Source organism: Elgaria multicarinata, chromosome 13 (genome assembly GCF_023053635.1).
Source record: "Elgaria multicarinata webbii isolate HBS135686 ecotype San Diego chromosome 13, rElgMul1.1.pri, whole genome shotgun sequence".
NCBI lineage: Eukaryota > Metazoa > Chordata > Lepidosauria > Squamata > Anguidae > Elgaria > Elgaria multicarinata.
In genome coordinates this window covers 32,408,698-32,430,109 of record NC_086183.1, presented here as the reverse complement: position 1 = coordinate 32,430,109, position 21,412 = coordinate 32,408,698, and the positions used below count along the sequence as shown (strand labels likewise).

At 47.9% G+C, this 21,412-nt stretch overlaps 1 protein-coding gene across 2 annotated transcripts; it reads left to right on the top strand.

The window, feature by feature from the left end:
* Window positions 1-6,301: 6,301 nt before the first annotated feature.
* On the top strand, window positions 6,302-18,120 carry AP2S1 (adaptor related protein complex 2 subunit sigma 1). 2 transcript variants are annotated; one of them, XM_063140803.1, is made up of 5 exons: window positions 6,302-6,441; window positions 13,552-13,701; window positions 15,023-15,136; window positions 16,342-16,401; window positions 17,515-18,120. In XM_063140803.1, the coding sequence occupies exons 1-5, from the start codon at window positions 6,439-6,441 to the stop codon at window positions 17,614-17,616; spliced, it is 429 nt and encodes a 142-aa protein (XP_062996873.1). In that variant the 5' UTR covers window positions 6,302-6,438; the 3' UTR covers window positions 17,617-18,120. The 2 variants fall into 2 exon arrangements, with proteins under 2 accessions (XP_062996873.1, XP_062996874.1); XM_063140804.1 differs by lacking the exon at window positions 15,023-15,136.
* The last annotated feature ends 3,292 nt before the right edge of the window (window positions 18,121-21,412 follow it).

Sequence of the window (21,412 nt, the reverse complement as noted above, 5' to 3'; positions counted from 1 at the left end):
ACCAAGCCATGACACAGCCCTTGCAGCTTCTAGCTTTCTGGCGAGACAGCTGGGCCTCAAAAACCTTTCCGCCGCAACGAGTGCAGCAAATGTATCATAATTATTGATGTGGTTGCTTAATATAGATAACGGGCATGCTAATTGCATAATGCACAGTCGTTTTGCTCTGTCAAGTAAGGAGATGCCTGCACAAATTGTGTCAGATGACCCCAAAGGTGATGCTAGCTCGCTCGAGTTCCTTTCAGGATGGATGGGGCAGCAAAAGTGCTCTCATCGTTTGGAGGAGAAGAGGACTTCTTAAAAAGAGAACGGGTGTTCCAAATCAGAACAACATAGGAACCCCTGGTGGGTGATGGCAGCTCTGGTTTAAGATGGCTTTGTTGTATGTGGGGCTGCCTGCCTTTGAAAATGGTCCGGAAACTTCAACTGGTACTAAACAGGGCAGCCCGTTTACTAACAGGGACTGGCCGGCAAGACCACATTATGCCTGTCCTTTTACAACTTCATTGGCTGCCAGTCCAGGTCCGGGCCCAATTCAAAGTTCTGATACTAACATTCAAAGCCAGCTTGGGGCCAGGTTATTTGAAGGAACACCTCCTCCCATATGTACCTGCCCGGACCTTAAGATCATCCACAGGGGCCCTTCTCCGTGAGCCCCTGCCAAAGGAAGTGAGGCAGGTGGCTACTAGGAGGAGGGCCTTCTCTGCTGTGGCACCCCGGCTGTGGAACGAGCTCCCCAGAGAGGTCCGCCTGGCACCTACACTGTACTCCTTTCGTAGCCAGCTGAAGACCTTTTTATTCTCTCAGTATGTTAACAACTAATTTTAACTTACATTTAAATTTTACTATTTTAATTCTATATTTTAATCTTATATCAACTTCTGCTGCATGGTTTTATCCTGGTTGTGCTTTTTATACTATATTTTGTATTTGTGTTTTTAACCTGTTGGTTGTTTTATTATATTCTTCATAGTTTTAATTTTTGTGAACCGCCCAGAGAGCTTTGGCTATTGGGCGGTATAAAAATGTAATAAAATAAATAAATAAATAAAACGCTAGCATGGTCTAATGGCTAGAGTGCTGGACCCGGGGCTTGGGAGTTTTGAATTCTAGTCCCCACTCGGCCATGGAAGCTCACTGGGTAACTCTGGGCCAGTCACTGACTCTCAGCCTAACCTACTTCACAGGGTTATTGTGAAAATAAAACAGAGGATGAGGATTATGTATGCCGCCTTGAGTTCCTTAAGGAGGGGGGAAATGGTGGGATATAAATGTAATAATTAAGTGGGGGTTAGTCAATTTCATGGAAAAGCGGAACATCTGTCTACTTTGGGGGGTGCTCCTGGATCCAGTAATGCTCCTAGAACCTTGGGTGACTGTTGAGGACCGGAGTGGCTTTGCAAAACTTCATTTGTTGTTCCAGTGCCCCCTTCCCTGGAAAAGGTGGATCTGGCCAAAGTGATCCATACCCTGGTTACCTCCTGATTAGATTACTGCAATGTGCTCAAAACCTGCTGCTGGCGCACCATGCGGAAGCCAGATTTTCTGTTGTGCACTCTTCCCAAGCCACCAATTTTATGTCAACTACAATCCTCTCCTCTCCACTTTATCCTCACGACAGCCCTGTGAGGCGGGCTAGGCTGCAAATCAATGGTTGGCCCAAAGTCACCTACAGAGCTTTATGGTTGAGTGTGAACTAGAACCCAGTTCTCCCAAGATCCAGCCCAGTACTTTAACCACTACACCACCCTGGCTTTTGAAGCACACCCTTTGCATGCAAAAACAGTCTCAGGAAGGGTGAATGAGGTCTACACATGGGCCTGACAATTCTTCAGCCGTTGTTTGTGCATTGAAAATCCCTCCCGTATGTGGGTTTGGAGGACACGGACCAGACATCTGCGTCCTAGAGATTTTTGGCCCTGTGTGGCTAAATGTTAGTCATTATTCTTATGGGCTGATGTGATAGGAAGAAGTTGATTTGATGGGGTCCCAAACAGCAGAATAAGTCTTTCATTCCATGATCTCCTGTCTGCAGGGAGAACGTTCATATTGTTCTTCATATTGCATTTTGGATCAGAAATTAGAAAAAGGGGGGGGAAAGAGGAAGGGGAGACACATACAACTGCATGAGGACCCAAAGCAGATCTTTGCAAAATAAGCAAAGAAAGAAAAAGGAATCAGGTAGGACTCACAGGGGGCGGGGGTGGGGGTGGGGGGTGGAATAGTCCTCAGGATGTTTGTTACTTTTCAACCAAAGTCATTTGTTTTGCAGTGACCTTTGCCTACTGCAAGGACTTATGTCAATATTTCTCATTCAGGCTCATGGACAGTGCAATTTGAACTGTACAGTTTTCTGTACCTGAACCTTGCCCAGGTATCTTGAAAATAAGCAAGCAAGCAAACGAATAAAACAAATGTGATCAGCACCCACCGATTCCAGAGGACAGAGAGAGAGGAAGGAAAAAATTGAGGGGGCGGGAGATCCTGGATGCCACACACACACACACACACACACACACACACACCGGTTGGCTCAATCTGTGACTGCTACTCTAGACAAACATTTCTCATTTTTCTGCCCGTCAATAACTTCTTGAATGCAAGTGGAAGGCTTTGCTCAGTCTGCAGGGCCTTGTCTGCTAATTGCTACTCTTTCCTCTGCTCTGTTTGTGAATGAAATGAGAAGAGGTTGCAACAGGGTGGCAGGAAGGGTGTGGCACAGACCCCGCCTCCCCGCTGTCCCAGTGATATGGCAAAGCCTATTTGTTTGTTTGTTTGTTTGTTTATTTAAAATATTTCTTGGCTGCCTTTCAGGGCAGAAGCTTTCCTAAAGCAGCTTGCAACAATAAAACACAAAACCATTAAGCTATTAAAAGTGACAAAAACATACACCCAATAAAACAGCCATAAAAACCAGCCATAAAACTCAGCAACAACAGCAGTCCTATCAGGAGAAGACCAAGGTAAAATAATACGTTTTCAAGACCTTCTTCAAAGGCTGCTGTGATGGAGCATGGTGGACCCACGATTTTCTCCTCAACTTGATCCCTTCCCAGAGTCATCTGATGCCCCTTGAATTCCGATGTCCCAAGAAGGTGCCCAAACTGCCCATGGGATTGGTACCCCTCCGTCTCCTCTGCCCGAGGGGGGAAAGGCAGCAATGGCCTGTTCTTTTCTTCTTTGTAGTTATGCACTTAGGTCAGCCTTCTCCAACCTTGTGCCCTCCAGATGTGTTGAACTACAAGTCCCAGCATTCCCTAGCCAGCATGAAGTATTTCCTACTCTCAGGAAGAGAAGGGCCTTTCCCAAGACCTTTTGCTGCCTGAAGCAAAGGACAAGATGGCACCCCCTCCCATTCCACAAACAAAAGCCGGCTGCACGGGTAGAGGGATCTGTCTTCAACACTGGTAATGGGACAGGATCTTCCAGCACCCCTGAAGGCTGCAGGCTAACTTAGAGGGCACAGAGCAGGCCCCATGACCCACAGCTCTCTCCTCCAACACTATGCTGCCATTCACCCTGGCTAATGGTAGAGCTGTCCCTGGACTTTCACAACACCTGCTACCTGATCCTTCTAAACAGAGAGTCCAGGGCTCGAAGCTGGGACCTTCCACGTGCAAAGCATGTGCCGCCATAGAGGTTTGGTCTCTGACACAAAATGAACAAACTGGTTCATAAAAGAACTGGAAAACTCCCGGGACCGGTTGATGCCAGTGATTTCCCAGAGTCCTAGAAAGGTGATCCTGGTATCCTAGGGTTTGAGTCTATAACATGCCTAGATATGATGCTGCCCGCAGAAAACTGGGGCCAGGACTGTGCCGTAGCATTCCAACAAGTTGTGTGTTTCTCAAAACAATATCTTATTTTTTTCACATTAAGTTAAACAACGTAGCTAGGACTTGCTCCTTCCAGCCCTTTTGCGACTGTGCAGTCTGAGCAAGGTGGGAGGCAGCTGTCAGCTGATGCCGGGAAGCAGACGTTTATCCTAGACACCTCTGCGCTGAATGCCAGCCCCATGCCGGGACACTGTACATAAATAGAGCTAACAATTAGCAGCTTTTGACTCATTGCAGGAGCCAACAGCCAGACTCCCCAGCTTCAGGGCGACAGGCTGAGGGTGGAAGCCGCAGCCTTTTTGCTACGCAGCCCTTGGGGGCTCCCTTCTCCCCTCTTGCTCATTTCAAACACGGCCACTGAACTGCAGGGGTGCGTGGACTTCAGGCTAAGGTGGGCATGTCTCCTCCTTTACAATGGGGCTGGGTGGAAATAGTGAGGCTTGAGGGTGGGAGTGCAGAGATAGTGGCTCTGGGTTCAAATGTAATGCTAAGCCGTGATGGGGTTGCTAACCACTATACGTCATAGGTCGTGCCCTTTCTGCAGAGTGTGAGTTCTCAGGTTAGAGTGTTTGGGCATATTAACCTATCATGAGTGGCAGAAACACCCCACAGACGACACACGGACCCATCATAAGTTCCTCCAGAAAATAAACCATCAGGGCTTAGCCCAGGTTTGTTAGGACAGGAAAAGATTGGGTGCGGTCATGAAGCAACTCTTTCCTTCTTTTCCTGCCTGCTGAACATTGGGCCCAATACAGGTCCCTGTGAGACCCCACTGTTTTACATTCTTCCATTGGGAAAATTTACCATTTATTCCTACTCTCTGCTTCCCTTCTTTAACTAGTTACTGGTCTGTAACAAGATCTCTCTTCTTATCCCATGACAGCTAAGTTTGCTCAAGAGTCTTTGGTGAGAGATTTTGTCAAAAGCCTTTTTAGGTACAAGTAAACAATGTCCACCAGATCACCCACGTCTACATGTTTATTGACACTCTCAAAGAACTCTAAAAGGTTAGTGAAACAGGACTTACCTTTGCAGAAGCCATGATGATTCTTTTTCAGCAGGGCTTGTCCTTCTGTATGCTTAATGTTTTTACCTTTAATAATGCTTTCAACTAATTTACCTGGAACACATGTTAAGCTAACTGGCCTTTAATTTCCCAGATATCTTTAAAGAATTCTTTACTGTTGGCCTTGATGTTGTTAGCGATATGCACCTCAAAATGCTTTTTTGCATCTCTTGTTCTCTTTTGTTTTCCTCACTTGGACAAGACTTCCATTTTCTGAAAGAAGTCTTCTTTTCTCCAATAGCTTCCTTGACACGGCTCATTAACCATACCTGTGACCCCTGGGACTTGGTGCTACATTTCCTAACCTGTGGTATATATTGTAGCTGAGCTTCTTTTATTGTGGTTTTGAATAACCACCAAGCGTTTTGCAGGGATTCAACCCTCTTGGCTCCTCCTTTCAGCTTCTTTTTTTCTAGTTCCCTAATTTTGGAGAAGTTTCCTCTTTTCACGTTAAATGTGGCTGTTGTCCTTCCTTGGCATTTTCCCACTTAAATATGGAGGATGCCATGTTGTGGAAGCCTGAATAAATCCCGATCAAACTCCCTATATTATAATTATATTGTATTATCCCCATAAACCAGCTTTCCTCAACCTGGTGCTTGGTAGATGTATTGGACGACAACTCCCAGAATCCCCCAACCGTCTAGCTGGGGGATTCTGGGAGTTGTAGTCCAACACATCTGGAGGGCACCAGGTTGGGTAAGGCTGGTGTAAATATTTGAGAGATATTTTTTTTGGAGTTGTTGTTATTATTATTTTAGACAACAACTTGTATTGAAACTTGGCCTGTAAATTGCTGTTCTTCACAATGACATTGTGAGGGATAAGCACTTTAGGAATTATAATGCACTCTGTTCATTTAATGATATTTACATGTCAATTAAAGCCATGTTTTAATGATCCTATGCAAATTATGTTTGTTTTTCTTCCTCCTCCTCCTCCTCCTCCTCAGCATGATCTAAGGCTACTGCTCCCTCCACCCTCCATCCCAGTTTCCAACCTTATTTTCCCCATCCCTGAGGTGAGAGCGCCCCCTTCCATTGTGACCGAGTTGCCCCATTCAGGGCCTACCAGGCCTTGCCAAGCCTGGGGCTAAAGTAAGGCTCTCTCGGCGCTCGAGATGTAGGACGCTCGGCTTCGTTCTCCCAGACCACTCCCTGGCTTTGCAGGAAGGACGCAAAACTCGAGCTCCCCCTACTGGAAGCAGCGGCACTTTGGTATCATTTTGCCTATTGCTCGGCCCGATGAAACTAGAAATCCCGACATGCAACGCTGCCATCGCGTGGCCTGCCGGGGCGGTGAGGGTGGGAGAGAGAGAGAGAGAAAGAGAGACCCTAATGCTTGCCGCAAAGCCTGCCGGGAGGGCTTCAGTTCCTCTTCTTCCTGCTGCCTTTCTTAGACTACAACTCCCGGCTTGCTCAGGGACTCGTCCGCGCCTTGCCGGATATCCGGTGGGAAGGGAGCCTAAGGGGTGGGGAGTTGAAGCAGCTGCCCCTGAGCTCTGTGAAAGGAGGAATTAGGGCAGCGACCACCATGGTAAGAGGCGGGGGGGGGGGGTGTACAGGCCTCAGCCTGGGGGGAGGGCAGGAGGGGGAAGGCCGGCTGTGGGGCTCCTAAATTGGGTGGGTTGAAGTGGGGCGAGGGGGGGGGACACCTTGCTGCCTGTGGAAGCCCAGTGCGGGCAGGTTGTTGGTGGTAATAAGGAATTACAATAATAGTACAGGCTTTAGAGCAGCCGTTACCCAATCTGTCGCCTTCTCTAAGTGTTGGACTACAACCCCCATCACTACAGACCATGCTGATGGGAATTGTAGTCCAAAATATCCAAGGGGGGGGCACCAGGTTGACGAAAAATGCTTTAGAGCAGCCTTCCTCAACCTGGGGCGCTCCAGATGTGTTGGACTACAACTCCCAGAATGCCCCAGCTGACTGGGGCATTCTGGGAGATGCAGTCCAACACATCTGGAGCGCCCCAGGTTGAGGAAGGCTGCTTTAGAGCATAGGTGGGGAATGTGTGGCCCTCCAGATGTTGTTGGACTGTAACTCCAATAGCCAATCGTGAAGAATAATGGGACTTGCAGTCCAACAACATCTGGAGGGCCACACATTCCCTATCTTTGTCTTATGAGTGTTCAACGCTCTTTCCACATGTTAATCCTTACGGCAGCCTTCTCCAACCTGGTCCCCCCCCCCATGTGTCAGGCTGCAACTCCCAGCATTCCCAGCCAACAATGGGAGTTGTAGTCCGGCGCATGTGAAGGGTGCCAGATTGGGGAAGGCTGCCTTACAACAATCCTGTAAAATAGGCTCATGACATGATACCAGTATTGCAGACAAGGAGGTGAGAAAATATTAGCTGGCTGAAGGCTGTTCCACGAGCTTGTGGCAGGTGTGAGATTTGAATGGAGTGGTTCACAGCTTAGCCTCTTCTGAGCAAACTATGCCGTGCTTGTGGGGAGGTTTCCCTCCTGCATATGGGAGCAAAGGCATGTGAAATTCCAAGAGGAAGTTGATAGTGGAGGGTTGTAGTTAGTTGGGAGAAGTCACTGGGTGGCAGAAAAGTATGTATCTGTGAAAAGAGATTCTTGAGGTATAGGTGTGTAAGTATTGTAGGGTTCTCCAGTTGGGGGGTGAGGATGTGCAGTGGGATTCACAGTTCCCAGTTAGAGTATGGCTACAAGGCATGGGCAGAGCCCTGTTTAACTGAGAGGAGGGTCTTGTGGAAGTTTGGGCAGAGAGCCTCCTGTGCTCATGGAAATGGAGTTTCTGGGTGCCTAGTATCTTTCATGCTTTCTGTCTCCTTTCCTTTCTTCACAAAGCGCTTGCTTGAAACACATTGCCTGCCACAGTATACTGAATTTGCCATTCACTCTTAATATCTCCCGGAGCTGAGAATGTATTGGGATTTTTAATCTAGTGCCTCAGATGTAGTGCATTGTTGATGCAATACGGTGTCCTAACCATGGAAGATTTGAGGTGGTGGGTGACCAGTGCCAGGAAGTGTGTGTTTAACTGTTTTTCTGAATGGACTGTGTTAATAAGATAATTATCACTGTCGGTATTTCCTGCATTTCCTTTCCTTCTGATCTCGCTATTTGCAAGCTCCCACAACAATGTGTACATATATTTGTAACTCAGGATAACACTTCATGCATCTCATGAAATGGACCGAAGTCCACAAAAGCGTCTGCGATAATAATGTGTTATTCTTTAAGGTGATAAGAGACTTCATTGTCTTTTGCAAATAAAAACATTCTTTGTTTTGTCTCAGCAGGCATTTCTTCCTGCATGAGGGAGAACAGTGTGTCCATATTTGCACAGAATGGTAAGCCAGGATTCTGGCAAATCCTGGCATACTGTGAACAAACTGAGTGCTGGTGCCACATAGTTCCTCCCGCTAGCAAAAATGGCTAAACTACTCAGAAATAAAAAGCTCACCTAGTTGTCCAAACTTGGTTTGTTGCTCCCAAACAAGCCAGGATATGTAAGCCAAGGGCAACTTTAGTTTACAATCCTGGCTTGTAAAGGCACAACAAACCAGAATCTCTGGTTTTGATGTCACGGTAGTTTAGCTGCTAACAGGAAAGAGCCAAATAGACCAGCTATATGCCAACATGCCCTATGCATCTTCTAGAAAAGATGTTTGGTAATAATATTTTTAATGTGTTCCTGTTTATTTTTATTTATTTATTTATTGCACTTATATACCGCTCCCATAGCCAGGGCTCTCTGGGCGGTTTACAGAAATTCTAAAATTGAGATAAAAACAAGTATACAAAATTTAAAACTCTAAAACACAGAACATGCACACATAAAGCATTAAAAACCGTTAAAAAACTAAACATGTGGGTGATTAAGATGTGCCGCCATATGCCTGGGCAAAGAGGAAAGTCTTAACCTGGCGCCGGAAAGATAGCAGCGTTGACGCCAGGCAACGTTTAATTGATTAAAACCTTCAAGACTTGCTAAAAAGGTGCTTCTGATTAACTGGTTAAAACATGACATGTTTTCTGTTTTCTTTGGAATTCATTAAGGGTCGTTTACAACTCATGTTCCAGTCCAAGGTTCCTTCTTAAGCTTTCTTAGGTGGATTTTGTTCCCACAAAATCTGTTTTTGGAGTTGTGAAGCAGTTTGATTTATTTATAGGCAGGGGGAAAACAGCTTTCCCTTATGACTTACCTTACTTACTTGAGTTACCTGGTATTGTCTTCTCTTCAGACATGTTAATATGGGATCTTGTGTAGCCCTGTCTTGCGGAGTTTTAGAGCCATTTTTTTTTCCTATGGGCTTTTTCCAAATCTTGAAAACCCCTCAATTCTATGCACTAAATTCTGAATTCTGCTGTTGTTTGGGCTATGCTCAGACCTGAATTCTGGATTATTTGAAAGCATCTGTTCTTGGCAATTCCAGAGAGACAAAGATAATATGTCCGTATGTCTATGGATCTGTGGCATTACCTCGCAAGTGAACTCTTGGGGGAGGAGAAATTCTAAAGCAGCCTTCCTCAACCTGGGGCGCTCCAGATGTGTTGGACTGCATCTCCCAGAATGCCCCAGCCAGCTGGCTGGGGCATTCTAGGAGTTGTAGTCCAACACATCTGGAGCGCCCCAGGTTGAGGAAGGCTGCTCTAAAGGGAAAGATCTGACAACTGTTGCTTGACGTGCGGCTGGTTGTGTAACTCTCATTTCCCTTGCGGCTTTTCTGTGGAAGTGCCTATCCGTTGCACAAGCTCATCAGATAATGAAGGCTGCTGTCTATTAGTGTTCTCAGTATTCTTTTCGTGCAGAGCAATACAGGCAACCAAATGCATAGTCTGTTTTGCATAATAGCCTGGCCCGTTATTACAGCTTCCTCCCTGTCTTCATGGTCAGCATTTTCCACAAGTGTTTTTGCTTTTGGAATGTATCTGTGTTCTGCATTTCCAAAGAACGGAAACCATACTTCCAAGTATGTTGTAGTGCAGAGATGAGAAGTATGTAGCCCTCCAGATGTTCTTGGAGTGCAGCTCTCTTAATCCCTCACCATTGGTTAGGGCTGATGGGCATTGCAGTCCAACAACATCTGGAAGGCCATGCGTTCCCCATCCCAGTTGCAGTGGGGAAGACTGCTAGGTCCTAGGGCCATTTAAAGAGCTCTCCAAGCAGAGCCATGGATGTGACCGTTCCCAAATCTAGCGGAGGTGAGAAAGAATTCAAGGCTATGAAAACAATCTCCCAGGAAGCATGTTCAGAGGAAGGCAACGAGGATGATCAGGGCTCTGGAAACAAAGCCCTATGAGGAGAGACTGAAAGAACTGGACCTGTTTAGCCTGGAGAAGAGAAGATTGAGGGGAGACATGATAGCACTCTTCAAATACTTAAAAGGTTGTCACACAGAGGAGGGCCAGGATCTCTTCTCGATCCTCCCAGAGTGCAGGACATGGAATAACGGGCTCAAGTGACAGGAAGCCAGATTCCAGCTGGACATCAGGAAAAACCTCCTGACTGTTAGAGCAGTATGACAATGGAACCAGTTCCCTAGGGAGGTTGTGGGTTCTCCCACTCTAGAGGCCTTCAAGAAGTGGCTGGAGAGCCATCTGTCAGGGATGCTTCAAGGTGGATTCCTGCATTGAGAGGAATGGCCCCTTCCAACTCTACTATTCTATGCGTCTATGAAGAGGAGGGCCATCTCTCAACCCAGGGGACTCGGACTGCAGCCTTGAGATCTTGCCATGAATCCCAGCTGGTGATGCTTGTGAATGATTTGTTTGTCAGTTTCATACAGGTTTCTGTGAACTGGACCAGGTTCCATATGTGGAGATACGATTTTTGTTGCCAGTATATTTAAAAAGTGACTTCTTGTGGCATGGGTTGAGCTTTTATATTGTATTTTATATTATGGTTTTATACTGTTGTTTTATACTTTGAATGTTATTAACTTTTGTGAACCGCCCAGAGAGCTCCAGCTATTGGGCGGTATAGAAATGTAATAAATAAATAAATAAATGGGCAAGAGCCACCTCCTACAGCAGCTTTTGACATGATAAGTTACTCGGCTACCTGGTGCGCTCCAGATGTGTTGGACTGCAACATCCTTAATTCTCAGCTAGCAAGGCCATTGGCTACACTGGCTGGGAGTTATGGACGTTGCAGTCCAGCACATCTGGAGGGCACCAGGTAGGGCAGCCTTCCTCAACCTGGGGCGCTCCAGATGTGTTGGACTGCATCTCCCAGAATGCCCCAGCCATGGCTGGGGCATTCTGGGAGTTGTAGTCCAACACATCTGGAGCGCCCCAGGTTGAGGAAGGCTGAGGTAGGGGAAGGCTGTTGTAGGAGCCCTGTCTCTGGGAACCATTGTGATTGCTCAAGTGATTGTGCAGAGCGTAAGTGGCCAACATGTGCCAAAAGAGGCACAGGCAGTGAGAAATTGAATCGCAGACAAGGCTGCCCGATGTGTGTCTCCATTTTGGACTCGAACACTAGGGCTTGCATTGCCTGCCCGCTTGCTCAGTGCCTCGGTGAAGTAGACATAAAAGCACCCCCCCAAGTCATGTGGTAGAGCTGCGTGTCTATTGTACTGCGCTTTGTCTTGTACTTCATGACCATCTTTTTTGGCAAGTGTTGCTGTTATTATACAGTTTCTGGAATGGAAAAGTTACATGGACACGGCCCCTGATTAATCAGAGGGCTCGTCCACATTAAAAATGCTTGCAGTTAGTTGTGGCTGACCATTCAGACTTCTGGAGGGGGGGGGAACTCTTCTTCATGTGGTGTCGGAACAGATAGCACGCCAACTGTTGTTTGTCTCTGCTGATTCTGCTGGACTAGCTTTCTTAATGGGGTGGGTCACTCTATCTCATGGACACACCAAGCAGGAAGAGGAGCTAAGCTAGCATGGAGGCAGACAAGAAAGGGCAGCTCTGTTCTTTAGGCAAAGCTTAAGGGGCGTCTCTAATGTGCAATCTATGCATGCCACAGCAAGGGAAGTGGAAGGAAGGAAGCAGCAGCAGCTAGATCTGGCAAGCGAAGCAAAAGGGGGGAAAAGGCAGGAACTCTTGAGTTGCAGCTGTAAATTTTCCCCATGTTGGGAGAGGGAGTCGGAAACCCTGTGAGTTTTACACCCGAACGGTTCACATATCTATGGCAGCGATCCTCTGTGAGTTGACCAAGAAGTAAACCCCGCTGGGCTGGACTTACGACACAGTAAGCATGCATAGGATCACTCTGTGAGCTTGTGTTTCCCATAGTGCGTGTGGGGTACTTGAGTGTGTTGTGAGAAGAAGGAAAACTCCAAATGAGGAGGGTACCTGCTGTACCTCTCCATGAGTAACTTCCCTAACTGGGCCTGCTTCCTGTCAACATGTGCTCAGGGTGGCTAACCACACTGTGTGGGCATGCATTGGGGACAAATGATTCAGTCATTCTCAGTGCAGAGCTTCAGTGAAATTACTGGCCCTCAGAGGAGGCTGCCCTTTGTGTATGACAAAAGGGAGGTACTGTTAGCGGGTGGTTCATCTGTCCGGCGAGGTGATGTTTGCCCTGTCCTGGATGGGGTTGCACTCCCCCTAAAGGATCGGGTCCGTAGTTTGGGGGTGCTCTTGGATCCAGAACTGTCACTTGAGGCACAGGTGAACTCAGTGGCAAAGAGCACCTTTTACCAGCTTAGGCTGATATACCAACTGCGCCCTTATCTGGACAGAGATAGCCTAGCTACAGTGATCCATGCTCGGATAACCTCTCGTTTTGATTACTGCAATGCGTTATACGTGGGGCTGCCTTTGAAAATGGTCCGGAAACTTCAGCTGGTATGAAACAGGGCAGCGCGGTTACTAACAGGGACCGGCCGACGAGACCACATCACGCCAGTCCTTTTCCAGCTTCATTAGCTGCCAGTCTAGGTCTGGGCCCAATTCAAAATGCTAGTATTAACATTTAAAGCCCTAAACAGCTTGGGGCCAGGCTATCTGAAGGAACGCCTCCTCCTGTATGTACCTGGCCGGACCCTAAGGTCATCCTCAGGGATCCTTCTCCACGAGCCCCAGCCAAAGGAAGTGAGGCAGGTGGCTACCAGGAGGAGGGCCTTCTCTGCTGTGGCACCCCGGCTGTGGAATGAGCTCCCTAAGGAGGTTTGCTTGGCACCTACATTATATGCTTTTAGATGCCAGGTGAAGACCTTTTTATTCTCCCAGCGTTTTAACAGTCCATAAATAAATTTTAACTTGGTGTTTTAAATTTGTAATTTTGCATTGCTGCTGTTTTTATCTGGTTGAGCTTTTATATTGTATTTTATAGTATGGTTTTATACTGTTGTTTTATACTTTGAATGTTTTCATTTTTGTGAACTGCCCAGAGAGCTCCAGCTATTGGGCGGTATAGAAATGTAATAAATAAATAAATAAATAAATAAATAAATAAAATATGGAAGCGTTGGCCTCTTCTGGGCTTGCATCCTGACCCAAGAGGCACTCCTGGTACAGCAACTCAGTGGCAGCCTCTGAGGAAGGGGTTTTTTTCTACTCTTGTGCTCCCTCTCCAAATGCAGAGGGCAAAGCGTGCGTCTAAGAACGCTTGCAGTATGGATAAAAAGCGTTCCTCGGATGCCAGGAGTTTGGGGAACGTTGCTCCAATCCCCGACATCTTTGACCAGTTTGCTCCCTCCTATTACAGATTCGCTTTATCCTGATCCAGAACCGGGCTGGCAAAACGCGCCTGGCCAAGTGGTACATGCAGTTTGACGATGACGAGAAGCAAAAACTCATTGAGGAGGTCCATGCCGTTGTCACGGTGCGGGACGCGAAGCACACCAACTTCGTTGAGGTAATGCGCCTGTGCGCGCTCTCTGCTCCCCCTTTCATCTACGACTGGCGTGCTGCTTTCTCTTGCATACCGCAGTGGCTTGAGGAGGGTGAGGGCTTCAGCAGCAGCTTATGCTGCAGTGCAGCTTGGCTGGATGGCTTGAGTTATCTGGCATCCTTTGATCTGGATGCATCCCTTTGGTAGGATGTCTGCCCTTTGGGTATTTTATGTTTATGTTCCTCCACAGGGTCGTAGGAGCAGCTTGTAATATAGCACAAACCATTGATACAAACTTCAATATCAGAAGTTGAACACTAAAAAATAAAATATAGAATTACCATGGCAGGACATATATGTAATAATAAAAAATTAAAGTAGAACTTCTCTGGATGCTAAACTGTACTCCGGATTTGCAGCCACACAGCAAGCAAGGGTAAACGTGACCCTCTTGGGGGAAACTTTGCATTAAGTTTTCAACATTCTGGGTGGAAAGGAGGGCAGTGGGGAGCTAGAGACCCTTTCCCTTGTCAGGAGAGCGGCCCCACAGCCCAACGCAACTCTGCCCAGCCATCCAGGGCTGCCTTCGGTTACAAGGGGCACCGTGGTGAACTCCCATTTTTTATTATTATTATTATTATTATTATTATTAATTACACTTATATACAGCCCCCATAGCCTGGGCTCTCTGGGCGGTTCACAGAAATTCTAAAATTAAGATAAAAACGAGTATACAAAATTTAAAATTCTAAAACACAGAACATACACACATAAAGCATTAAAAACCGTTTAAAAAAAACTAAACGTGGGTAATTAAGATGTGCTGCCATATTCCTGGGTAAAGAGGAAAATCTTAACCTGGCGCCAGAAAGATAGCAGCGTTGGCGCCAGGCAAGCTTCATCAGGGAGATCGTTCCATAGTCTGGGGGCCACCACTGAAAAGGCCCTGTCCCTCGTTGCCACACTCCGAGCCTCTCTCGGAGTAGGAACCCGGAAGAGGACCTTAGATGTTGAATGTAGTGACCAGGTATATTCACGTCGGGAGAGGCGTTCTGTCAGGTATTGTGGTCCCAAGCCGTGTAAGGCTTTATAGGTCAAAACCAGGACCTTGAATTGGGCTTGGAAACACACAGGCTGCCAGTGCAAGCGGACCAGAGCAGGTGTTATATGGTCGAACCTTCTGGTTCCCGAAATCAATCTGGACGCTGCATTTTTTATGAGCTGCAGCTTCCAAACCGTCTTCAAAGGCATCCCTACGTAGAGCACATTGCAGTAATCTAACTTGGAGGTTACCAGAGCATGGACAATATCTCATGATGGATTTTCTTGCCTCTTTTCCTTCCAGTTCCGGAACTTCAAAATCATCTACAGGCGCTACGCAGGGCTCTATTTCTGCATCTGTGTAGATGTGAATGACAACAACCTGGCTTACCTAGAAGCCATTCACAACTTTGTGGAGGTGAATATTTGCATTGTTGGGCTGAACATGCACATACCAACTGGATGAGACTGTGAAACAGTTCCTGAACGGTACCACTTCAGACTCCGGAGGGCTACGGCACGATCAAACACTCCTGTACTTCTTCCCATGCTTATGATTTTAGCAAGGAACATTAAAAAACACACACATAGAGTGGCTAGAGAGTAGGACTTGAAGTCAGGAGATCCGGGTTCTAGTCCCCACTCAGCCATGGAAGCTCACTGGGTGACTTTGGGCCAGTCACAGACTCTCAACCTACCTCACAGGGTTGCTGTGAGAGGAGGAGGATTATGTATACCGCCTTGGGTTCCTTCGAGGAAAAAACGTGGGATATAAATGTAATAATAATAATACCCTATAACATGTTTAGACACATATACAAAAGACACACACACAATACAAACGAGAAGGATCTTGGAATTGTTGTAGATCACAAGCTGATTATGAGCCAACAATGTGATATGGCTGCAAGAAAGGCAAATGCTATTTTGGGCTGCATTAATAGAAGTATAGCTTCCAAATCATGTGAGGTACTGGTTCCTCTCTATTCAGCCCTGGTTAGGCCTCATCTAGAGTATTGCGTCCAGTTCTGGGCTCCACAATTCAAGAAGGACGCAGACAAGCTGGAGCGTGTTCAGGGGAGGGCAACCAGGATGATCAGGGGTCTGGAAACAAAGCCCTATGAAGAGAGACTGAAAGAACTGGGCATGTTTAGCCTGGAGAAGAGGAGTTGGAGGGGAGACATGATAGCACTCTTCAAGGACTTAAAAGGTTGTCACACAGAGGAGGGCCAGGATCTCTTCTCGATCCTCCCAGAGTGCAGAACACGGAATAATGGGCTCAAGTGACAGGAAGCCAGATTCCAGCTGGACATCAGGAAAAACTTCCTGACTGTTAGAGCAGTACGACAATGGAACCAGTTACCTACGGAGGTTGTGGGCTCTCCCACACTAGAAGCCTTCAAGAGGCAGCCGGACAACCATCTGTCAGGGATGCTTTAGGGTGGATTCCTGCATTGGGCAGGGGGTTGGACTCGATGGCCTTGTAGGCCCCTTCCAACTCTGCTATTCTATGATTCTACTCCCAGAACCATTTGTTTTTGGCAAATGGTAATCCCCACCCCCAACCCCCCATCCTTGATGGTAGTCCCAATTACAAAGACACGCTTCCTTCTCTCTATCCAGGTGCTGAATGAATATTTCCACAACGTCTGTGAACTTGACCTGGTGTTCAACTTCTACAAGGTGAGTTCCGTTAAGGTAGCGAAGGAGTCAGGAAAACCCTGACTGGAGCATGGCCTGGGAGGGGCCCAGCTCCAGCAAAGAGTGGATTGGGATCCCCTTCCAGTGGTAGCCCTACCACAAGGTGGCGCCAGGCAGCCGTCTAAGGCAGCCCTGCATAGAGGACGGTCCGTTGCGCTCAAGAACAACTGGGAGAGACTTTTCTTTCCTTGCGTTGGTTGGCCGGGCGTCTGGCACGGAGAGGGGTCCAGGAAGGGCGAGGTGATAAGCAAGGCATCCCAGTAATGGTGGGAGCAGGGGAGGCTGCTTGGCGGGAGATTCAAGACAGACGGAACGAAGGACTTCTGCACCCAGCGCATGGTTAAAACTCCGGAATGCGCTACCGCGGCGTGTAGTGATGGCCGTCGACAAGCATAGCTTTAAAAGGAGGTTAGACAAACTCATGGCGGAGAAGACTCTCGATGGTTACTAGCCCTGGTGGCTATACCCGATGCAATATACTTCTGAGGAACATGCTGTTGCACTCACGTCTTGCTTGTGGGCCGCTGTGTGGAAAATGCTGCGCTTCGACGCGCCCTTGGTCTGATCCAGCCCAGCACTCTGGTGTCCTTCTGAGGCTCCCAGTTCCAAGAGCAGTGGAGGTCCAGGATTCAGGCATAGGGTGGGGAGAATATATTTTGTACAGCACCAAGTACGTTGTTGGTGCTGAATAAATAAACAAATAAAAGGAGATGTCAGTAAGGAGGAGCCAGCTGCTTTGGAAAATGCAGAGCTCAGAATCCTTGCTGGGGTGCAGGAGGCATGATGAGAGACCTCTCCGGACCAGGTTGAAGCTAGTCTTGGCCAGGGTAGAGCTGTAACCAGCAGAACAAGTTCGGCGAAACTGGAGTCCTCCCCGTACCTTGCAAGCCGAAGGGGGCGGCTGCTTCTCCTCCTCCTCGTCCCCCTCCTTCTCCTCCTCCTCGTCCCCCTCCTTCTGTCCCCTGTCCTGCCAGAGGCTGGCTCTGCCCTGCACTCCCTATTTTTCACATTGCTCCCTCTCGAAGTGTGGCAAAGCCGCCCAGAACGTTCCTCCTGGCACCCCTTTCTCAGGGAAGGAATGTTTTCTCCCCGCAGGTTTACACGGTGGTGGACGAGATGTTCTTAGCCGGCGAGATCCGTGAGACCAGCCAGACGAAGGTCTTGAAGCAGCTCCTCATGTTGCAGTCCTTGGAATGAGGCGCCGGGCAGGAGAAGGCGGTTGCGTGGGATCTCCCTTGGCAAGAGGCTGCCACTGCCCCACCAGGCTCATCCCTCTTCAACCGGTTCCCTGAATCAGTGACTTGCTCAGGAGCAGACGTTGCCACTTTTCCCTTAGTTGGAGGCTGGCGGGGAGGAAGCATCTTGAATCGGGTGTCAGCTTTGGATTTCGAATCCTGCTTTTCCCTGCATGGAAGGAAAGGGCAGGAGGGTGGAGAATTCCTTGGATGCTTTTCTGAAATGGGGCGGGGGGTTAGAAGTGGAGAAGAGAGCTCCCGTCATCCCCCTTCTACCACCCAGCGCACCGCCTGTGTCCACCCCCCATGCCCCCAGTCTGCGGACCCCTCCCCATCCATTCACGTAAATCTGTTGTGCCGCGTCTGCAGTAGAAAAGGGACCATAACCGTGTATGTGTGTGACGAGTGATTGGTCGTACTGCCAGTAAAGTGATGTACGGAAATAAAGCATCCGTGAAATACTTAATATACGAAGGGCTTCTCATATTTGTCCTTGGGGCCTTAGTCCTGTGCAGGGCAGGATGGTTTCAGTGCTTGGCGTGAGATACACACAGTAGTAAGATAACCGGCTCCAAACAGTAATGGTAGGTTGCCAGAGGTTGAGCCAGTGGAGGCTGGAGGCTCCAGCTTTGGTGGGGCTGTGAAGCCATTCCAGGTTTTAGCCAGAGTTTATCCAAGGGGGTGAAGCCCAGCCCCCAGCTAGATTCGTCACTTTGGATGGCTCCTTTAGAGTTCTGCCCAGCTCTGATTGAAACCTAGAATGGACCCACAGCCCCACCAAAATCCGAGTCACAAGCCTCCACTGGGTTGAACTAAATCCCAAGTCCAGATGGCATGTTTTGAATTGACCGTAGGCTGGAGCACTTACATTATGCCCTAGAGCAGTTGGTCACAGAACCAATGAAAGGGGAGGCAACCCTGAACGTAATCGTAACTGGTGTCACCCAGGTCTTAGTATGAGATGATGAGTGCTATTGAACACATTGAAAACAGTGATCAGCATGATATCAAATGTAATTTATGTTTGAGTGAAGAAAATGTCAAAGAAATTTGACTTCGAAAGAGGAAACCTCTAAAACGAGGGGCAACCAGGATGATCAGGGGTCTGGAAACAAAGCCCTATGAAGAGAGACTGAAAGAACTGGGCATGTTTAGCCTGGAGAAGAGAAGATGGAGGGGAGCAATGACAACACTCTTCAAAGACTTGAAAGGTTGTCACACAGAGGAGGGCCAGGATCTCTTCTCGATCCTCCCAGAGTGCAGGACACGGAGTAATGGGCTCAAGTTAAAGGAAGCCAGATTCCAGCTGGACATCAGGAAAAACTTCCTGTCTGTTAGAGCAGTACGACAATGGAACCCGTGACCTAGGGAGCTTGTGGGCTCTCCCACACTGGAGGCCTTCAAGAGACAGCTGGACAACCGTCTGTCAGGGATGCTTTAGGATGGATTCCTGCATTGAGCAGGGGGTTGGACTAGATGGCCTTGTAGGGTCCTTCCAACTCTTCTGTTCTATGATTCTATGAAACAAAATTGAAACAGAATGCCAAGAGGGTGAAATGCCTCCATAGTGCTTGGGGATTACTCAAAAACACAATAATAGAAGCTCGTCTAAATCGTACGTTGCAGGTTAGAAAAGGTAAACACAAAAGAGGCCACCAGCATGGATTACGAGCAGTGTTGAAGCTATTGGAGCGAAAGGTTCCTCCTGAAATGAAGGCTTGCCCAAATGAGGAAAACTAAGTGAGTCCTTGGCTGGGACAGGAGTGGGAGTAGGGATTATGCTTTTTTGCTTCTTTTTAATGAAAAGACTTCCTTATTGCCTGGATTTGCGTTCTTCCTTGTCCTCCACACATTTCAACTCTGCCCCTTCTTTACAGCAGCAGAGGATTTAGTAGTGGCCGTTCCTCGGGCACCTTGACAGAAGGCGTGTTGCAGAATTTTACATGTGTGCTTGCTCCCGGGTTTACCTCTCACCCTGATAGCTGAATTGCTTCTGTGTACAAGCAATGAGGAAATCTCCATCATGTAGCCTATGCTGGAAGGGTTTGGTTACACCCCTGATTATTTTGCATGCAATCCTAGAACCGTTCAAGGTCAGATTGACCCAGCTGTAGATTTTTTAAAAAATCTATATATTTTAAAGCGGTGTTTAAACAGGAGGGTCACAAGGCTGCAGATTGTCCCTAATTGCTTCTGAAAGGGCGGATGACTTCTAAATTGCATCCTTATTTGCTTTTATGTTATCTCCACATTGCCATAATGAATCAAGACCAGAGCCAAGTCTAAAATATGGCTGCCCTGAGCCCTGCCTGGCCCGGAGCCACCTGTGTCTGGCCCCTGGTAACTTACAGCAAAGTTCAACTGAGTTGGTGAGCACCTCTCGCCGGTGGCCACCAGGGGGCAGCCTTCCGTCCCCAAACCTCTTTGTCTTTTATCCTTCCTACTTCAGCAGGGGCGTCCAGCAACAAAAGGGCTCCTCTGGATTATGTTTTCCGGGATTTTAAAACTCCAGAGCACCCTTGCCCAACCTGGTGCCCTCCAGATGTGTTGGGGTGCATCTCCCATCATGCCCAGCCTGCATCTGGAAGGCACCAAGTTGGGCAAAACTGCTTTACAATCTTGCAACCAATCAGGGATCCAGGTAAGTAGAGACGGGAAGGCAAATGTTCCCTGGTTGTCTGGGCAGGGGCAAGTCTGTACAATTTACTTTGCTGTGACATACAGGTGGGCAAGTGGGGACCGCTGCCATTGTGCTGCATGTTAGATCGTAAAAAACAGGATACCCGAACTTCCTATAATACTTTGCTGGAGCCTGTACTAACTAGGAAAGAGATCTTGGGGTCAGGGGAAAACTCATCTGAATCATCCCACCCTCTGAGCAGCAGCTGTGAAGCAAGCAAATTGCAGACTAGGTATGATTAGGAAAGAGATTAGAAATAAAAATAACCAGCGATCGAGTAATGCCCTTATACAAATCTGTGGTGCAGGAAGCACATTTGTAATACTGTGTATAATTCTGCATCTTTAAAAGGATATTAATAGTGCTGGAAAAGGTGCAGAAAAGGGTAGCCAGAATTATCGGGACTGGAGCAATTCCCCTTTGCAGGAAGTGTTTGGGCCTTTTAGTTTAGGAAAAAGACGATGTAACATGATTGACATTAAAATTATGCACAGGGTGGACTGAAACAAATGGGTAGAAGGTTTCCCCCCTAATTCATAACGCTAGACCTCTGAGCACGCTCAGTCCTCATGGTCCACTTTTCCCCTTAAAATTGAGGCCACTTTTGTCCACCCACCCTTGAATATGATTTTTTAAAAAGAAAATAGATGCAGCGGGGGGGGGGGGGGAGGATGCTGACATGGGGCCAGTTTGCTACTGCCACCATCACTTGCTGGTCCTTTGGGGCCCACCTGGGCTGCAGGGCTCCAGTCTTCATCTAATAGGAGCAAGAATGAGCCAGAGAGGGAATCAGCTCATTACTTCTTTGGAGCCAGGGGACAGGAAAAGGGCCCCAGTGGCTGTTTTCAAGGGACACGTGAAGGTGACACAGTACGAAACTGGAGCCCATCTGAGCAGTGGAGGCAGGTGGCTCCGATGTCAGTGGGGCAGTGAATCCGCTCCGGGTTTCAGACAGAACCAGTCAGAATGCTATAGGAACTATCCAAGCTGTGGAAGCCTCTTGGATAGCTCCTGTAGAGTTCTGACTGAAACCCGGAGTGGATTCTCCGCCCCACTGACATCGGAGCCCCCTGCCTCC

Coding starts and splice junctions, on each gene's coding strand:
- AP2S1 (XM_063140803.1), top strand. Junction 13,702..15,022: donor AGCACACCAACTTCGTTGAG/GTAATGCGCCTG, acceptor TTTTCCTTCCAG/TTCCGGAACTTCAAAATCAT. Junction 16,402..17,514: donor TGGTGTTCAACTTCTACAAG/GTGAGTTCCGTT, acceptor TTCTCCCCGCAG/GTTTACACGGTGGTGGACGA.